The sequence below is a fragment of the Mytilus galloprovincialis genome, chromosome 2 (assembly GCF_965363235.1).
Source record: "Mytilus galloprovincialis chromosome 2, xbMytGall1.hap1.1, whole genome shotgun sequence".
Taxonomy (NCBI): Eukaryota; Metazoa; Mollusca; class Bivalvia; order Mytilida; family Mytilidae; genus Mytilus; species Mytilus galloprovincialis.
The window spans coordinates 30500610-30520076 of record NC_134839.1 but is presented as its reverse complement, the minus strand read 5'-3'; the positions used below and the strand labels follow the sequence as shown (position 1 = coordinate 30520076).

Here is a 19467-nt window from a genome sequence, read left to right as displayed (position 1 = left end):
AGTATATTTACTATTTATTTAGTATGGTTTTTCAACCCGAGATAGATAAGAATATCTTATTTTTAAGCTTTACTTGTCATACTAGCCTGTTGTCAGACAAACTAAACCTGCAAAGTAACTTGTTGTGGCAATGCATATTAAAAATGTTGTCTAAGCTTATGACAAATCCCAACGAAAAAATTTTGGCATTTCAAAGCATAAGGGTATTAGTAAGGAGTATACACCTATAGTAAGTTTTCAAGTCAAAAGAATGCATGTAAATCTCAGCATAATAAAGATTTGGAATATCAGACAAAATAACACAACAAAATGCAATTACAGACGGACTGATGAACACGAAGGCAGACGATGGACACATTGACATATTATAATATGGTAGACATATAGACCGACCGACTGGTAGACATGTATAGACAGACTAGTGGGCACATACACAGACTGGTATAGTAGGCAGATTAATGGATACGTAAACTGACTGGTAAACTTGTAGATAGACTTTTGAACACGGAGACAGACTGATGGACATGTAGACAGAATAGTAGAAACAAAGACGGACGTGTGAATATAAAGACTATTGAAAATGCATACAGACTGGTGGACACATAGACAGACCGATGAAAATGTAGACGGACTAGTGGACCAAAGACAGACTTGTGGAAACATATCCAGACTTTTGAGAATGTAGACAGACTATTGTAAAAGACTGGTGGAAATAAAAACAAACGAGTTGACACATAGACAGAATGATGAACATGTATTGACAGACTTGTGTTAATGTAAATTGACAAAAAAATATTTGTCAGTGTAAAAATATAATTCTAACTCTGTTGGGTTTAATGTTCAAACTTGTATTAATATAATTCTAACTCTGTTGGATTTAATTTTCAAACTTGTATAAATTTAGTGAAATCTATATTATGGGGGAAAGATTGGCATGGGGGGAAAGTGACTATATGCATACGCATTGCCAAATTTCCGCGGGGGAAGAATGGCAATGATCCAAAATTTCCCCGGGGGAAAGGTTGGCTCATGCCAGTTTTTCTCCCGGGGGAAAAACTGGCATGGGGGAAGAATGGCTATATAACACCGGCACAAGTTAAAAAAGACAAACAAGCAATTTCTTATCCAAATGTTTAGTTGATATGTTTCATCCAACAAAATTAAGGGAAGTGAGGGGTTCAAAATCAACCAAAGGCTAAGAATGAGTCTGCAATGACAACGAATTTATGAATGACGGTCGACAAATGGAGACATAAAGGCCACATTCATCAGGCAGGTTGCAGTCTGGTCTTGAAAAAAAGTATTTAATGTATCAGTTCGGCCAAAAAGACATTCCGTTCAGACATGCAAACCCCTGCCACCAAAAAAAAATGCCCGTTTTTATTCATCATGTTCATTTAATGCTAAATAATTCTGTTGGAAATTTTCAGATACAGCCAGAATTTTTGTTTAAGGCAAAAATCAGAGTTATTTTTTTTTCTCTCAAATATCTCAGACTGTCTCCTCAAATCAAATGGTTCGTACCTTAGACTTTAAATATATCTAGAGCTTATACTGACTGGGGATCATTATTTAGCCAAGTTATTTTAAAATTGGCTTGGGCGTTTGGGGTTAAACATATTTTCGTAGGTAAATAATATTGCCGTGGAACTTTTTTTTCATGTGAGTGTAATAGTCTATAGATTGTTTGTTGGAATAGTGAAATAGAAGTTAATACGTTCTTGCTCAATCCTGTGTCGCTTTGAAGGTGTGACTCATGATTGTCATCCTCAGCCTAAGCAATGTGTTACTGTAATTTGAATTTCAAAATGACTAAGCGACTTTTTTTTCGACGCACTGTTCAACTCCACCATAGAGAATTACATGACTTTGACAATCAGTAAATTCTAGCGAAAAAAAGTAGAGAATTGTCGCATAAAAATTAAATACTACAGTACACGGGAAATGGCAAAGTTTACGAAGACTAGTCTATAAATTAATCATTTTACTTTATTTTATTTTTTTAAAGATAGTTCCAGTTACTTTCTATACTGGCTAACTTTAATATCAGTAGAAAGTCCCTGGATATTCCTAATACATTTTATTGATTACATTTATGAATTTATGGTGTACTCTTATTCATACAATGAGAAATTAGCAGTTGATCATTCATACTGACCTTCTGTTTCTCAATAAAATTAAATATATATCGGTGAATTGACGGTAAACTGAATTAAACAAAAACCACACACACAAAGAAAAGGGAAAAATAAAATAGGGGGTCCATGCCCCACAGCTGTCACTTAAATATAGGAGCAAATGAAATCAAGCAAGATGGAGAAACAATACCATAGACTATGATAAATACATGGCTAGACATTTAATGGGTAATTAAGTAAAAAAAGAATGTTGAAATATCTTTCCGGAAATTCTTCAAATATCTCCGACTTGGTACATGAATTATTTTTTCACCGGAAGTAAATAAACCGCACATGGATGTGCTCCTCTCGTCAAATTTATTATTTACAAAGTTACATGATTTGATCTATGTTCAACCTCTTATAATATCGTTAGACTAAAATGTCAGACATTCAGTTAAATCTCATCCAAGGACCAGAAAGAAATCAAGAATCAAAGACAAAGCCCCGTGGAAATAGGGTATAAAATTTAATATGTTTTAATCTATAAAAATATTTTACAGACACATGTAAGCGTTTTTTTACTATACGAAAAGTGGATGCATTACAAAGAACTTTCATTTACACATCACATATATATCTGATGTTAACTTGTGTTATAAAGTTCATCTCACTTTATTACCGTATCATCTGTTACAGTAATTATAATTGACAGATCCAGTGATCTGGAAGGATTTTTTCTCTATGGGCCCAGGGCCCCTCAAAATTAAATTCAAGGGGCCATTTTAAAAAATAATGGGCCATGTTGTCAAATGAATGGGCCATTTGAATTGACTACAGTGAAAAAAGTAAAAAGTGTATATCTCAGCAAAGAGATGGTGGTACTTACCTTTATGATTTTAAATAATATTATAGATATTGTACCTGTGATTTTGTTATTTCAATTCAACAAAGAATGTAAAATAATTTCTTCCAAACCAGATAATATTTAAGATATCCTTTATTTACAATGTTTCTACTGCTACTGTTGTCTTGTTCATGTGCATGGGTTTTTTTACATTAATTTGGGTCTTCGTCGATACCATACTTATTCCCGACGTTCCGTATTAGAGGACGTATTTGGCATTTCCTCTGCACTTCTTGTATTATTATTACTTCATCACGATGACAACAATAACAGTAGAGAGTATCATTAATTGATAAAACAAAACAACAATTCGCTGAAGGCATGTTTACAAAATGTCAAAACAAGCCAAAGACCAAAAAGTGACAAGGCCAGTTAGTCGCCTTTTATGGAGACAAAAACTATATATTCATAAAAAGGCTTTGGGGTTTCTCAACGAAAAAATAGCAAGCTGAACTAAGTTAAAAGATAATAATTAGAGACAAATCTCGTCTGTACTAGCCAAATTTTACAAATTTAAGGTTGTAAAAAATCATATCATGAATGATGGTTAATTACGTTTTTTGGGTAATCAGTTACACCCATGGTTCTATTATTTCCATAGGAAAACACCCGAGACGTCCCAAAAATATATAGGTGCTCCTATCATTGGAGGAACATTACACAGTTGTGTACACACACATGGCGGCACGGAACACGATTGGAAATCCATTTGACGATATCTAAATGTATCGAAACGAAGTGAAAAATATCGTGCGCCACGTGGGCGCTTACATAAGTCACTCTATGCGCCATTTCTGGTCGATATGCGCTATAGGCGCAGGGCGCATGACCTTCCCGATCACTGCAGATCAGCAACTCTCACATGTCTGCACATAAATAAACATGTAATTAAATAGATCAATTGAAGTTCTTATAAGATGTACTTGTTAAGGTTCATGTGGACCCTATAGCTAAAATGGCCGTATTTTCACCTCAAAATTTACTCTGAGTACAGACAAACCTGTGCATCTGTTAAAATTTTCAGGCATAGCATGCCCTAGATAAATAAATTTCAAATATATGTTTTGTGTTTTAGAAAAATAAAAACTTACCAGGATTTTGCCGTGCACTTTTTTTCACTCCTCCAGAAGGTGCCAAAATAAACTAAGTTGGGAAACAGGTTTGAGAACTTCCCCACAGGTAATTATTGAAGTGAGCTGTTTTGTTTGACATGGACATGAGATGGACAATAGATACCTGACAATAATTGGTTATTTAAACTGTGTACCTGAGTGGACCATATCAAGGTAAACTCAACTGTTTGTTAATTTTATCATCTTCTGCAGGGACAAAAAAGGGTATGGTAAAATTCAGTTAAGTTATGAATTTTCTAAATCATACAATGCATTTGAATTCTATTTATCTAGGGCATGCTATGCCTTAAAACTTCTCAAAATGCACAGGTTTGCCTGTACTCAGATTAAATTTTGAGGTGAAAATACGGCCATTTTAGCCATAGGGTCCACATGAACCTTAATAAATTAGTTATAGAAACTGGATTGTATTATTACATAGCAACTTGTAAACTTACCATACTTATCAACATAAAACCAACTAGGCCTAAAGTGTATCAGTGTCATTAATTCATTATAAACTAGTAAGTAAAAAATGAAAACCAAACAAATTGATCAATACTGTATGAATTATTACTTTCAGTATAGAATTTAGAATTTTGTAAACACTGCAGGTATATTGTAGGTATATTTTTGAAAAATCAGTGGTGATTTCCATATTGTGGATTCTAAAATTACCACCACTGCAAAACATACTATCTTTAAATTGTATGTGTTTATAAATAGAACACTGTAAAAATTGTCATTAACACATGAACATTAAAAATTATTTTACCATACTTCGACAAGTCAAATGCATATCATATAATTATGAATTACATTTGTATTACTTAATATTTTTTCAGGGCCAGAGGATTAGAGCTAGAAGACAAGAAAAATCCAGACTTCTAACTGAGTCCGTTAAACAATCACAGGGTGATTCTGAATATTCAAAGGTCACTGAATATAAGGAACAGACTGGTACCCAAAGTAATCAAGTTCAAGCCGCTAGAAAAAGAAAGCATGGTGAATTATCTCCCTTCATTAAGGAGGGTGGAAAACCATCAGGACAAGTTATCTCCTCTTTGTTCAGATTTAACCCAGAGATTCCTAAAGTTAAAAGGTTTGATATTTGACTATTTTTATGAATAATTATTATAATGCAGTTAACATAGCATGGATTACAATTTTCAGTGTGATATAGCTATATTATAGTTAAACTTGGAGAACAAACTTTGCTCAATCATCTTTGATTTTTTTATTTCCCCTTTTTGATATAAACAGACCTTTATTTGCTAATAGAAGGCTTATGTCAGGGCAAACACTTTAAGAATTTTCTCAAGTAAAATACAAATGTTGCAACCTTTTTTATATTAAGAACATATTTGTTTTTAAGAAATATAAGTTATTATAATTTATTGACAAAGCTACTATAAAAGTCAAGAGAGACTCTCTTCTTTGCTTAATACTTAATAGGTATAGTCTTGTGCTAATACATTTGTATTTTTGAGAAAAAAAAACTTAAAAAAAGGCAATGTAGTAAAGTATATTTTAGATTTGCTGTTATTGATTCATTGATGTGTCATCATATTTGGTCAACTAGTATCCCTAAAAAATATAAAACATCTTTGTGTCCACTAATTTTTCAAAGTCCAAATACTACATGTACGTTTTCGGAAATTTCAAGTACACGTTTCCGCAATTTGTAGTTATTACTTTTCTTGAAATTTACTTCAATGGTAAATTATAAATATTTGAATATATACAAGATAAATTCTTTTTTTTTTTAATACAGAAAATGTTCATCAAACAATTATTAAAGTAAGTAATTTGTGACCCTTACCTCACATTCTCCAGTATTTGTTTTAAATTTTTCAGTTTGAAAGTGGACTTTGTCAAGGAAGATGTTTTCTCGTCAGAACATTTTAGGGATTTGCCTCTTCATCCATATATGGTAATTATACTTAACTATGCAGTATGGGTTTTGCTAATTGCTGAAGGACATACAGTGACCTATAATTGTTAACTTCTATTTTGTCTCTGGGGGAGAGTTGGGGCAATTATACCACGTCTTGTTATTTTTGTATGATAGAATTTTTGAAAAAATGTCGGATTGAGCAGGGTGTCAGAATAATCAGTTTTTTTCTGCAAGGAAAGGCATATTTTGGGACCATAAAATGTGTCTGTTCAAGCAGGATGTTGGAATACTCAGGTGTCGGATTAGGCAAATTACACTGCACAACACATTAATGTATTGTTTGCATTAAACTTTTAAAGCTTATTGTGTTTTATATTGCAGGTATCAAATTTGGAGGAGAAAATCGGGCATAAGACAATGACCGCTGTCCAGAAACAAACAATACCTTATATTATGCAGGGCAGAGATGTTCTGGTCAAATCTCAGACAGGCTCAGGTAAACGGAGACAAAACGATAAAATTATTGAATAGATTGCCTATTGACACATAATTTAAAAATCATGGTCAGCATTATTGGGTCACAATGAGATCAGTTTAAACAAACACAACAAAAGTACAATTTAACATTCTTTACATTAGATTTGAGTGGTCCCACCAATAAGTATTCATATGAAATATAAACACAATTTAAAAATCCAGATCAGGTGTGACATGAATATTGTTAAGATTAGCCAAAGTTTAGGTATTTACCATACTATATTTCACAGCAGAATAGATGTTGCAGCGGATTTCACAAAAGTTCTGCCGCCCCAATCCAAGGAGCCTTTGTTTTCCAGTTGCAGTCCAGTTTTTTTTGCCATTCATCCTGGTTGACATCTATTCTTGTCCTGAAAAGGCAAGAAATATTTACCACTGGACATTAAGTAAACAACTAGCAATCAATTGCAAGGTTGAAAACTCTATTCTTATCATTGCCTATTTGTGTCAGTGTTTTTACTCCCATTTTATTTCAAGTTGAAAGGTTTATATGTGAAAGACATTTTGTGTAAAGATTTATTTCTTTTTTAGGAAAGACTTTGGCATTTGCAGTTCCTATTGTGCAGGCTTTACAGAGTATCAGTCCAAAGATTCAAAGAGTACATGGACCATATGCTATAGTTATTGTTCCCACCAGAGAGGTAGGAATTTATTGAAATATTAGTATGCTGCATATATGTGATTTAGAACTTTTTGTGACATTCAACTGTGTAACATTTAACACTACCTTTCCAGACAGATTCTTTTAAGATACTTTGAACTTCAGAACAAATGAATGTGGAACAGAAAGACATAGTAATATTTTCCCTCCTTCTGATCATCTGTTAAACTTTGAATATTAAACTTGAGACTTCTCAAAATTAACTATACCTAGTAGAATTTCTTGTCACCATGTTCAGTTGATTTGAAAATTCTTATCAGAGTTATGGGACTTTGACCATTTTAGCCTTTGTTAGAATTATGACAGCATAAAAAACCTTGTGAACAATACTCCTCTAAGATCAAATGTCAAAAAGGTTATACATAGCATGTTACTCAATATGTGTAGTTGACCAAACTATATTGCTTAATCCAATTATTCAACTAGTTAAAGGAATTATTACATCTTGTTTCTTGCCACAAGGCAGAAAAAATAGGAACTATACAAAAGTCATGTAGGTAAACAAATTTTTTTTTTAAATATTTACATAAAATGTATATAAAGGTTTTAGGGTAGGCAGAGAGGCAGGAAACACAAGTATATTACTTTGGCCTCTGATCCATTTGGTGTTGTCGTCAGGTCAGATACCTATTATCATCTCCATGCATTTCTGTGAAAAAAGTGTTCCCTCTACTACCCACCACCTACAAGGATGGCTAGCTTACATTTTGGAAATGCTTCAAATCGGTTTACTGTAATAATCTTATATCCTGGATGATCTTCCTACGAGAGAATGTATACTTTTGTCAAAATTTATTGCGTCTGTTGTTCAATTTTTCACAATTTCAATCAAAAGAACAGAAGTTCATGGGCCCTTCATACAGTAAATTCTTGAAATTGTCACAACGTTAGAACACAATTCTCGCATTGTAAGATTTACAACAAATGTATTGTGACTTTCAAAGATACACACTTGAAATGAGTTACAATATTTCAATTTTTACAGTTTGGGTCACTCTGAAATTACCTCAACACTCCCCCTAAAAGTCTTGAAGATATTGATGAAACTTAACTTAGTTGTAAAATACTTCTAAAGGCAAACATGATAAAGGGGAGATAATCAAAACTTATTTACTTCAATATTGCAATTTATGGTAAATTTCTATTAAATGGTTAAACAGATATTGATGAAACTAAAGAAAGCTGTAGAATACTACCTGACGATAAAGGAGGCCCCTCATGGGGGGGTCCTAGTAATCACATAATCACCATTTTTTTGCCAATATAATCACATAATCATTAAATATTTGCTTATCTTTAGTAATCAAATAATCATAAACTAAAAATACAGTCCTAGGTAATCAAATAATCATGAAATATTTGGCTTAATAATCAAATAATCATTAAAAAAACGGCCAAGTAATCACATAATCAAAAACCCCATGAGGGCCCTCATAAAGAAATATAATCTAGGTCCAAAATGTTAAAGGGTAGATTACCAAATTTGCAGGGTGGGGGAATCCTTTTTATGAGTTCACTCACAAGTTTTAGTTATATATGTGTTTTTATCAAACCATTTATGACTACAGAAAAGAATTGTTTCATTGAAATTGAAATAAATATAGTTACATTTATATTGATTAACCATGGTTTGAACATTATTTTGTGGTGTGTATCAAAAGAATAAATATTATTATCATTTACATGACATGAATGGTAAAAAAAAAACAAAGTCCTCAACCCTGACAACTATTTTTTTTGGGTGGTGGGGGATGGGCTAAAATCTACACATTGTGTTCATTTAACATACTAGTATTACAGCAGGCCATGTTTATGTATAAACCCTTTTCTTATTAGCTGTAAGTTGAATATAGAATTTTTATCAAAATGTATAAATAACATTGTAATGTTTCAAAATCAATATTGCGAAAGTGAAACAGTTCCTCGACTGCATTTATTTTAATGTTTTACTTGAGAAATTATTATTAAAATGCTTGACATTTATTTAATAGCCATTTATAAAACAGAAACATCTTCTCTCAATAGATTATCACTACACTCAAATAATACAAAAATTACAATATACAATTATGGCCCCTAGAAAAGGTGAATATCCAAAATTGTCAACACGAGGTTATGTCACTGAGGGCGCAGCCCAAAGTGAAATAATTTTTTAGGGTTAACAATTTTGGAAATTCATCGCTTTTAAGGGGCCACAGTTGTTTTATTATACTGAACTAACAGTGGAAGGGCCTTTTGAACCATTGAAAAAGCACTTACCTTACTGTATAACAAACACAAGTTAACGTTTGAAAATTAATTTGTGTCTTAAAATTTCTCGTATGTACAACAAAGGTAGAATTTTTTTGTAAAATATTGATGGCCCTGAAAAGGATGGTTTATAAGAGATATCCTCGGTACTAGATGCATATCCAAGCATTGTTTCCTTGTCACTTGACGTGGTTCCTGTAATGTGAACATTGCCGTTTTGTTTACTTATGTCTTTGTGACATCATTTTCATGGGAGATAATTCATGTACAAATCAAGAAACTCAAAAGGTTATTCGCCAGTGAATAATAGGGTCATTCACCGCTGATGTTAATTTTTAAGGTTTTTAGTCCTTCTTTGCAATTAAAAGAAAATCAACTAAATTATTCCATGTCACGTGATAACATGTTACCCAATAGAATTGTTTATAATATATGTAAGGTATAATAATAATTCTTATTCAAACAATTTGTTTCAATGTCGTTTAATGCATATATTTATATCATTGTTTCACTCTACATACAAACGAATTATAGTATTTAAGATATAAAGTCAAGTTCAACACTATTGATAGAATTCATTTATTTACAATTGAAATTAGCTTTTTTATATGCCCGTTTACGGGTCATATTATGGTATACCGTTGTTCGTCCTTCCGTCTGTCGTCAACATGTCAGACATTAACTCAAAAACGCTTTTACCAATTTGCATAAAACTTTGGTGAATTGTTTAAATTATATCTATTGACGTCCCTTTCGTTTTTTATAAATTTTAGTTTTACGTTTTTCGAGTTATGGGGTTTTATTCATTAAAAAATGGGGATTTTCCAGTTTTCGGATAATAACTCAAGAATGCTTTCACCAACTTGCAAGAAATTTTGGTTAATTGATTATATCTATTGACATGAGCTTCCTTTTGATTTTTATAAATTTTAGATTATACGTTTCCAAGTTACTGGGTTTTATTCATAAAAAAAGGGGGATTTTCCAGTTTTCGGACAATAACTCAAAAATGCTTTCAGCAGTTCTCATGAAACTTTGATGAATTGTAATATCTATTGATGTAAGCTCCCTTTAGAATTTTATAAATTTTAGATTTTACATTTCCGAGTTATGGGGTTTTATTCATTAAAAAAGGGGGGATTTTCCAGTTATGGGACAATAACACAAAAATGCTTTCAGCAATTCTTGTGAAACTTTGGTGAATTGTTTATATCTATTGATGTAAACTCCCTTTAGAATTTTATAAATTTTATTTGTTTATAGTCTGACAACAGATTTACTTAGTATTGCACAACAGCACAGTGTATTGCACAACATCACAGTGTATTGCTCAACAGCAAGAAATCTTTAATTGAATATAAATTCAATTCATATAACCAATTTCAAGTTCTTTGACTACATTTATTCAGAAACCTATAATATATTAAACATTTAATTACAATCCAAATTCAGACCTGTATCAAGCTTGAATATTGTGTCCATTTTTGCCCCAACTGTTCAGGGTTGGACCTCTGCGGGCGTATCAAGCTGGGCTCAGCCAGACAGTTTATTGATAAATAACTAGTTATAAGGATGAATGAAATAAGCTGAGAATACTGGTACTTCAATTTCCATATATCAATAACTACATGTGCACAGCATGGGCTTTTATGTATAATTTTTTTGAAACCAAGAAATAAAATTATACACAAAAATACAATGTTTCCTTAATGCACTAAAATAAGAAGTCAGGAAAATAAATGTCATATAAGATAAACTCAAGTAAGTTTAGACAGTCTTAATCTGGCACTGGTTTGGTTGCGCACATCTAAATCAGCAGCCTGACGGAATAATTGTCTTGCTTTGTTTGTATCCCCCATCATCTTGTGAGCTATACCAATACACATAACACATTGTGCTGCACTGAGACTGTCTAATGTGTTGTTATAAAGGTTTTCCCTGATTTTGTGCAATAACCGAATTAATGAGAGTTTACATGATGTGATGTCATGAAGATTGTAATAGCACAGAAAACACAGGAAATGGGCAAACGATACAGGATTAAAATGTGTCGTACCTTTAACAACATCTAACTGTAGTTCTGATGGAACAATTGATGACATATATTTCAGTGGTAATTCTAGAATTAATATCGATTTTATCATTTTGCCAAATTTAACTTGTTTAATTAAATTTAACGCAGATTTCTGGTTTAGATTTAAACTGTTTTGCCAAGGATAAATTTGCTCACTTTTAAATTTTGAAAAAGTGTAATTTGTTATAGTTAAAGCTGCTAAGTAGTTTTTATGAACATAGAAGTAAGAGGCCAACATCAGCCATCCAGATATGGCATCTGACATTGTTCTTATCAACAAATGACTCAGGTCATGTTTGCTCTTGTGATATTGACGTTTGTTGTTTGATCTGGGTCGATTTTGTGAGGCATGTGAAACTAACTGATGTGCGTTTGACAGTATTACACAAAAGATACCTTTTGATAAAGAAGTACTTGAATGATGTAGAAATGTAAACATCAGCTTGGTAGGATGTTTATGAGAAGTCTGAATTTTCATAATATCTTGAATTAATGTAACCTGTTCAATAAACAATGATTTAGTAACTTCACAGGGTGGTATAGAAATATCTATCAAGGTCTCCGATTGATTGAAACAGTGTATTCCTTGTTCATATAAGTTCTTAAGGACATTGGTCATTTTAACTTTGTTTTTAGTATTGAATCTTAAACAAAACAAATTATTGTCAGGAATGAAATAATGTAATAATGTTTCATATTCTACACAATACAAAAGTCTCTTTACACAAGCCATGAAGCATGGTATGATGTTGTCTGGTCTCCATATTGACTGGTCTGATTCTTCTGATATCCAAAACATCAAAGTCTTCAGAAAATAGGAACACAATAAACCTTTCAAGTCTTGATACTTATCTACTATTTCTTTGTTCAAAATTTTTAGCAAGGCATAGCATAATAATTGAGTATGACTGAATGAAAATATGAGAAATTTTTCTGCTACAGAAAATGATATTCTCCATTGGAGATTTTCTTTTAAGGACCCTTTGAAGCCTATTGGAACAAACAAAACTCCACAGGAGGTTATTTTGGAAATGAGTTCAGGACAAGGCCATGTTGTGTGTGGCCTTATGATCCAATGTTGTGCTTGAGGTATCCACTGGTTACACTTTAGGCTCCAAGCAAAGTCATGGCTATCTGTCTGGGATGATATGCATGGCCCATGAATTTTAAGGCTTTTGCAAGGAATACGTTTCATGTTGTATAGTTTATAAAGTTCACTGGAAATCTTATTCTTCTCAAAGATTAGTTCAGGAACTAAATGTAAAGTGGGGTTTTTGAGAAGACGAAGTTCTGCAAAACATGGAGGTGTGTCTTCTGTATCCATTACCAGAGGAATCCTCTCAAATTGGAAAACAAAATCTGTGTCCGACTCATAAACAGTAAAGAAAGGATCAATATACATTAGGTCAAGGTCACTGCCTTTTAAATTTAGTCCTTCACCTTTACTTCCACTTGTGATTTTTTGAAAGCCTCCATTCCCAAAGTCATTAATTATGTAAGTCAATCTCTTAACTCTCACTTCCTCCACAGATCCAATCTTCTGACACAGGTATTTGTAAAATTGAACTGATAAACTTTTGTCCATGGACATTTTAATGACACCACTCTCTCTTTCTGTATATTAAACTAATCTGAAAAATAATTATTTTATATTACAATGTCATATGTATTATATAATTAAGAGATGACTATTTGGTAATGACTTGTATATTGGTTCAACCCCGCCTCATTCTGTATGTGCCTGTCCCAAGTCAGGAGCCTGAAATTCAGTGGTTGTCGATTGTTGCTGTATATTACTGTGGATTCATTATTATTCGTTAGATACCAATTTTCGTGGGTTTCGTGGGTACAAGTGAACCAGAAATTTAAATGTTCAACGAATTACAAATTTTCAATAGGCTTTGTAAGCTGAGATTGGCAAAACCATGAAATCAAATATCCACGAAAATGCAAGTTTTCCTCAATCCACAAACATTGATACCCATGAAAATAAATGAATCCACGTGTATATTTGTTTGTCGTCCATTATTTTGTACATAAATCAGGCAGTTATTTTTCTCTTCGTGCCCTTTTATAGCTGACTATGCAATATGTATAAAAAAGAACATGTGGTATGGTTGCCAATGAGACACCTATCCACAAAAGACCAAAATGACACAGACATTAACAACTATAGGTCACCGTACGTCCTTCAACAATGAGCAAAGCCCATACCGCATAGTCAGCTATAAAAGGCCCCGATAAGACAATGTAAAACAATTCAAACGAGAAAACTAACGCCCTTATTTATGTAAAAAAATGAATGAAAAACAAATATGTAACACATAAACAAACGACAACCACTGAATTACAGGCTCCTGACTTGGGACAGGCACATACATAAATAAAGTGGCGGGGTTAAACATGTTAGCGGGATCCCAACCCTCCCCTAACCTGGCACAGTGGTATAACAGTACAACATAAGAATGAACTATAAAAATCAGTTGAAAAAGGCTTAACTCATCAGATGGACAAAAATACAAGTGGACGTGGCTGGGTACTTATACATCCCGACACAAAAAGACACAATGAACAGATCTGAGAGACCTCATCTGACAGCTAGTTCAAAGCAACTAACAACTAATAAAAAAATCATGCATCTAAGACTAAACAATCAATCCTTACATATCCAACATCCAACGGATTTAGTGTAAGGACGTCATAAACAGCCAGAGAAAAACATGACCTTGTGCAATGTTAACTCATTGTTGAAGGATGTATTATTTTTATGCCCCACCTACGATAGTAGAGGGGCATTATGTTTTCTGGTCTGTGCGTCCGTTCGTTCGTTCGTCCGTCCGTCTGTTCGTTCGTTCGTCTGTTCGTTCGTCCGTCTGTCCCGCTTCAGGTTAAAGTTTTTGGTCAAGGTAGTTTTTGATGAAGTTGAAGTCCAATCAACTTGAAACTTAGTACACATGTTCCTTATGATATGATCTTTCTAATTTTAAAGCCAAATTAAACTTTTGACCCCAATTTCACGGTCCACTGAACATAGAAAATGAAAGTGCATGTTTCAGGTTAAAGTTTTTGGTCAAGGTAGTTTTTGATGAAGTTGAAGTCCAATCAACTTGAAACTTAGTACACATGTTCCTTATGATATGATCTTTCTAATTTTAAAGCCAAATTAAACTTTTGACCCCAATTTCACGGTCCACTGAACATAGAAAATGAAAGTGCATGTTTCAGGTTAAAGTTTTTGGTCAAGGTAGTTTTTGATGAAGTTGAAGTCCAATCAACTTGAAACTTAGTACAAATGTTCCCTATGATATTATCTTTCTAATTTTAATGCCTAATTATATTTTTTATCCAATTTCATGGTCCATTGAACATGTAAAAATGATAGTGGGAGTGGGGCATCCGTGTACTTTGGACACATTCTTGTTTCCTATGTGTCAGCTTCTTTTGTAAAATCCTTAGTTTTCTGGCAGTTACATATGATAAAGAAAATCTTTTTATGATCCTCCTTGGAAACTGTGGTTGCTCACCCCATTGACTTTTGTTATATGGGGGCCATGAATACTAAATGTAAAAAGAAGAATAAAAATAAATTTGAAAAAAAACATGTTCTAATTGCTACTAAACTTTGGGTAAATATTACTTTCTTGTCATAGTACGGTAATTTTATTTCAGTTTAATAAATAGAATAAAAGTGTACTTTTCAATTTAGCGTGAAGTATTTCTCAATGCTAGTTAATTTTAGATTGAACAGAAAAATGCTGAAAATGTTCGTCAATATTTCCTTGGCTTCTATGAAAGTGGAATGACTTTATATTTGGTCTGGAGCTTGATATAAATCATAAATGTTGATTTGAAGCATTTAAGAAATTGTATATCCGCTGTGCACTTTACAACTTTCATTGTACAGGAAAATTTTTGTCAATCAAGTTGAATTGAACATAATTTCTGACATCATCGTCATCTGTTATGATTCAATTCACATGTTACTTCAATAAATTGTGTCCAGACCCAGTACATATTGGTCTTGTTCAGACCCAGTACATATTGGTCTTGTCCAGACCCAGTACATATTGGTCTTGTCCAGACCCAGTACATATTGTGTCCAGACCCAGTACATATTGGTCTTGTACAGACCCAGTACATATTGGTCTTGTCCAGACCCAGTACATATTGTGTCCAGACCCAGTACATATTGGTCTTCTTTTTAACCAAAACTTAAGTTACTAAACGAATTTCATATACTAACATTTGGATTAATGATTTACATTATTTATTTTCAGCTGGCCACTCAAAGTTTTAATAATTTCCAAAAATTGGTCAATGTGAGTATCAATTTTGTCTTACATATTTGCATAAGGGCTTCAAACTTCTTACATTTACACATAGTGCAAAACTGCAAAACCTGTCAAAATAGCCTCATACTTAGACCTTCAGTGCTTGTCATTAATATTTAGATACTAGCAGAGCTATACCCAAACAAAATTTTTGTTACAATATGTTTTTTTCAATTTGTGTTTAATATCTTTTGGGCTCATGTTTATTTTGACCAAAAACATTTCGTGAAAGTATTCAGTTGTTATCAAGTTTATGATTGGCATCTATAACTTAGTAGAAGCAAAAACTGAAGTCATTTATTTACACAAATACAAAAAAAATCACAGGTCAAAAACCAAAAATTATGTTTACAATTGTTACAAATAATTCAATGCTAAAAAAATGAAAAATACTTACAAAGGATGTTTACGGTACAATGGAAATTTGTACTTCTGTTTGTTGTTATAAGTAGTTCTTAAATATGTGATGAATAATGAATTTTCAGGGTACATGCGACACGAAAATGTTTCACATTGTAATATATCCTTAAGTGCAATATAATAAAAAGTGGTTTATAGTTATTTATAGTCATTTAATTTATAGGGTGAAAAATGTCTTTGATTTGATTTCATGAAAAGAAACAAACTGTGACATTGAGTCATCAAGGAAATATATGTAAAAACTGGGTATAATAAAATGTATTAGTCTTTGGTAAAAGCAGGAAATTAAATTTCATAGAAATAAGATTTCTTTCTTCTACCACAAAACATTATTAATATATTCAGGATTTAAATGTGATTTCTTCCTTACATTATGCAATTGTTTTGAAATTGTTGGTTTTTACTATTTGTACTCTCAAATTTCTTCAAAATAGAATGTACACTGTATTTTACAATTGTACAAATAAAAAATACAATATTTTGGAGAAAAAAATATTATAGAGGACATTTTAGTGGAAAAAAAATAAATTAGACATGTAAGTGCAAAATTTACAACCCATTTTAGCCAAAACTCAAATGATCAATGTCCACTTGAAAAATCCAAATAATTAATTAATTTCTTCTCATTTATCATTTAAAGTGGAATAAATAATATACTCTTGAAATATTATGAAAATAGCACAATATTGAAATGCCTAAATACTTTGTACAGTAAAACCAAGGAGCTCATTTTAACCATTCAGTTTTGTCAGGTTTTATTGATTTCACTATTTTTTGTCGAGCCTGCAACTTTTGTTGCAGAAAGCTCGACATAGGGATAGTGATCCGGCAGCGGCTACGGAGGCGGCTACGGCGGCAGCGTTAGCTCACTTCTTAAAAGCTTTGTATTTTAGAAGGTGGAAGACCTGGATGCTTCATACTTTGTATATAGATGCTTCATGTTACGAAGTTCCGTCAGTCACATGTCCAATGTCCTTGACCTCATTTTCATGGTTCAGTGACCACTTGAAAAAAAAGTTCAGAATTTTTGTAACGTTGAATTCTCTCTTATTATAAGTAATAGGATAACTATATTTGGTATGTGCGTACCTTGCAAGGTCCTCATGCCCGTCAGACAGTTTTCACTTGACCTCGACCTCATTTCATGGATCAGTGAACAAGGTTAAGTTTTGGTGGTCAAGTCCATATCTCAGATACTATAAGCAATAGGGCTAGTATATTTGGTGTATGGAAGGACTGGAAGGTGTACATGTCCAACTGGCAGGTGTCATCTGACCTTGACCTCATTTTCATGGTTCAGTGGTTATAGTTAAGTTTTTGTGTTTTGGTCTGTTTTTCTCATACTTTATGCAATAGGTCTACTATATTTGTTGTATGGAATGATTGTAAGGTGTACATGTCTAGCGGGCAGATGTCATCTGACCTTGACCTCATTTTCATGGTTCAGTGGTCAAAGTTAAGTTTTTAAGTTTTGATCTTTTTATCTAATATTATATGCCAAAGGTCAACTATATTTGGTGTATGGAAATATATTATGATCTATATGTCAGTCCCGCAGGTTTTATTTGACCATGACCTCCATTGCACGGTTCATTGGACAGTGTTAAGTTTTTGTGTTTTGGTCTATTTTTCTTAAACTATAAGTAATTGGTCAACTATATTTGTTGTATGGAAGCATTGTTAGCTGTACATGTCTGCCTGGCATGGTTCATCTGACCTTGACCTCATTTTCATGGTTCATTGGTCTTTGTTTAACTATCTTGTTTAATGTAAAGTTTATGTGACAGTTGTAATAACCCTTTATAATTAGGACTATCAACATAATATCAATGATTAGTAAAGAAGGCGAGACATTTCAGTGTGTGCACTCTTGTTGTGTTTTGGTCTATTTTTCTTCAACTATAAGTAATGTGTCAACTATATATGTTGTATAGAATCATTGTTAGCTGTACCTGTCTGCCTGGCATGGTTCATCTGACCTGGACCTCTTTTTCAAGGTTCATTGGTCTTTGTTTAGTTATCTTGGTTAATGTTAAGTTTATGTGACAGTTGTAATAAAGCTTAGCTTTATACTTAGGACTATCAACATAATATCAATGATTAGTATAGAAGGCGAGACATTTCAGCGTGTGCACTCTTGTTTTAATTTACCCCAGAGTTCACTATTTTTGTTGGGGCCTCGTTGACCGAGTGGTCTAAGTAGTTACTACTGTAATCACTAGCAAGTCAACACTGAGGTTGTGAGTTCGAACCTCGCTCATGCGGGTGCACTCGACTCTAATCTTAATTGACTAGGATTGTTAGTTTTCCTATCGAAGGTCGGTGGTTTTCTCCGGTCACTCCGGCTTCCTCCACCAATAAAAACTGGCCGCCACGAAATAGCCCAAAAGGGGTGCTTAAAAGTGGCGTTAAACCACCAAAATTCGAAAATCAATATCAAGTATCTTTGTTAATTCATTTTTATACAACTGCAAAAATTGAAAATTTTTTGGTCGTATATTGGTATCACGTTGGCGTCGTCGTCGTCGTAGTCGTCGTCCGAAGACATTTGGTTTTCGCACTCTAACTTTAGTAAAAGTAAATGGAAATCAATGAAATTTAAACACAAGGTTTATGACCATAAAAGGAAGGTTGGGATTGATTTTGGATGTTTTGGTCCCAACAGTTAAGTAATTAGGGGCCAAAAAGTGCCCAAATAAGCATTTTTCTTGGTTTTTGCACAATAACTTTTTATTTAGTATAAGTTAATAGAAATCAATGAAATTTAAACACAAGGTTTATGACTACAAAAGGAAGGTTTGGATTGATTTTGGGAGTTTTGGTGCCAACGAATTAGGGGCCAAAAGGGTCCAAAATTAAACTTTGTTTGATTTCATCAAAAAATGAATTATTGGGGTTCTTTGATATGCCAAATCTAACGGTGTATTCAGATTCTTAATTTTTGGTCCTGTTTTCAAATTGGTCTACATCAAGGTCCAAAGGGTCCAAAATTAAATTTAGCTTGATTTTAACAAAAATTGAATTCTTGGGGTTCTTTGATATGCTGAATCTAAACATGTACTTAGATTTTTGATTATGGGCCCAGTTTTCAAGTTGGTCCAAATCGGGGTCCAAAATTATTATATTAAGTATTGTGCAATAGCAAGAAATTTTCAATTGCA

General features: G+C 32.9%; 1 protein-coding gene across 1 annotated transcript in view; it reads left to right on the top strand.

The window, feature by feature from the left end:
- The first annotated feature begins 2449 nt into the window (after positions 1 to 2449).
- Positions 2450 to 19467, top strand: part of LOC143063344 (ATP-dependent DNA helicase DDX31-like) — a 30178-nt gene continuing 13160 nt past the window's right edge. The window contains exons 1-6 of the mRNA XM_076235446.1: positions 2450 to 2637; positions 4982 to 5238; positions 5994 to 6069; positions 6415 to 6529; positions 7102 to 7211; positions 15833 to 15874. Of these exons, the coding sequence (XP_076091561.1) occupies positions 2560 to 2637; positions 4982 to 5238; positions 5994 to 6069; positions 6415 to 6529; positions 7102 to 7211; positions 15833 to 15874 (678 nt within the window). The 5' untranslated portion in view covers positions 2450 to 2559. The remainder of the gene's footprint in view (positions 2638 to 4981; positions 5239 to 5993; positions 6070 to 6414; positions 6530 to 7101; positions 7212 to 15832; positions 15875 to 19467) is intronic.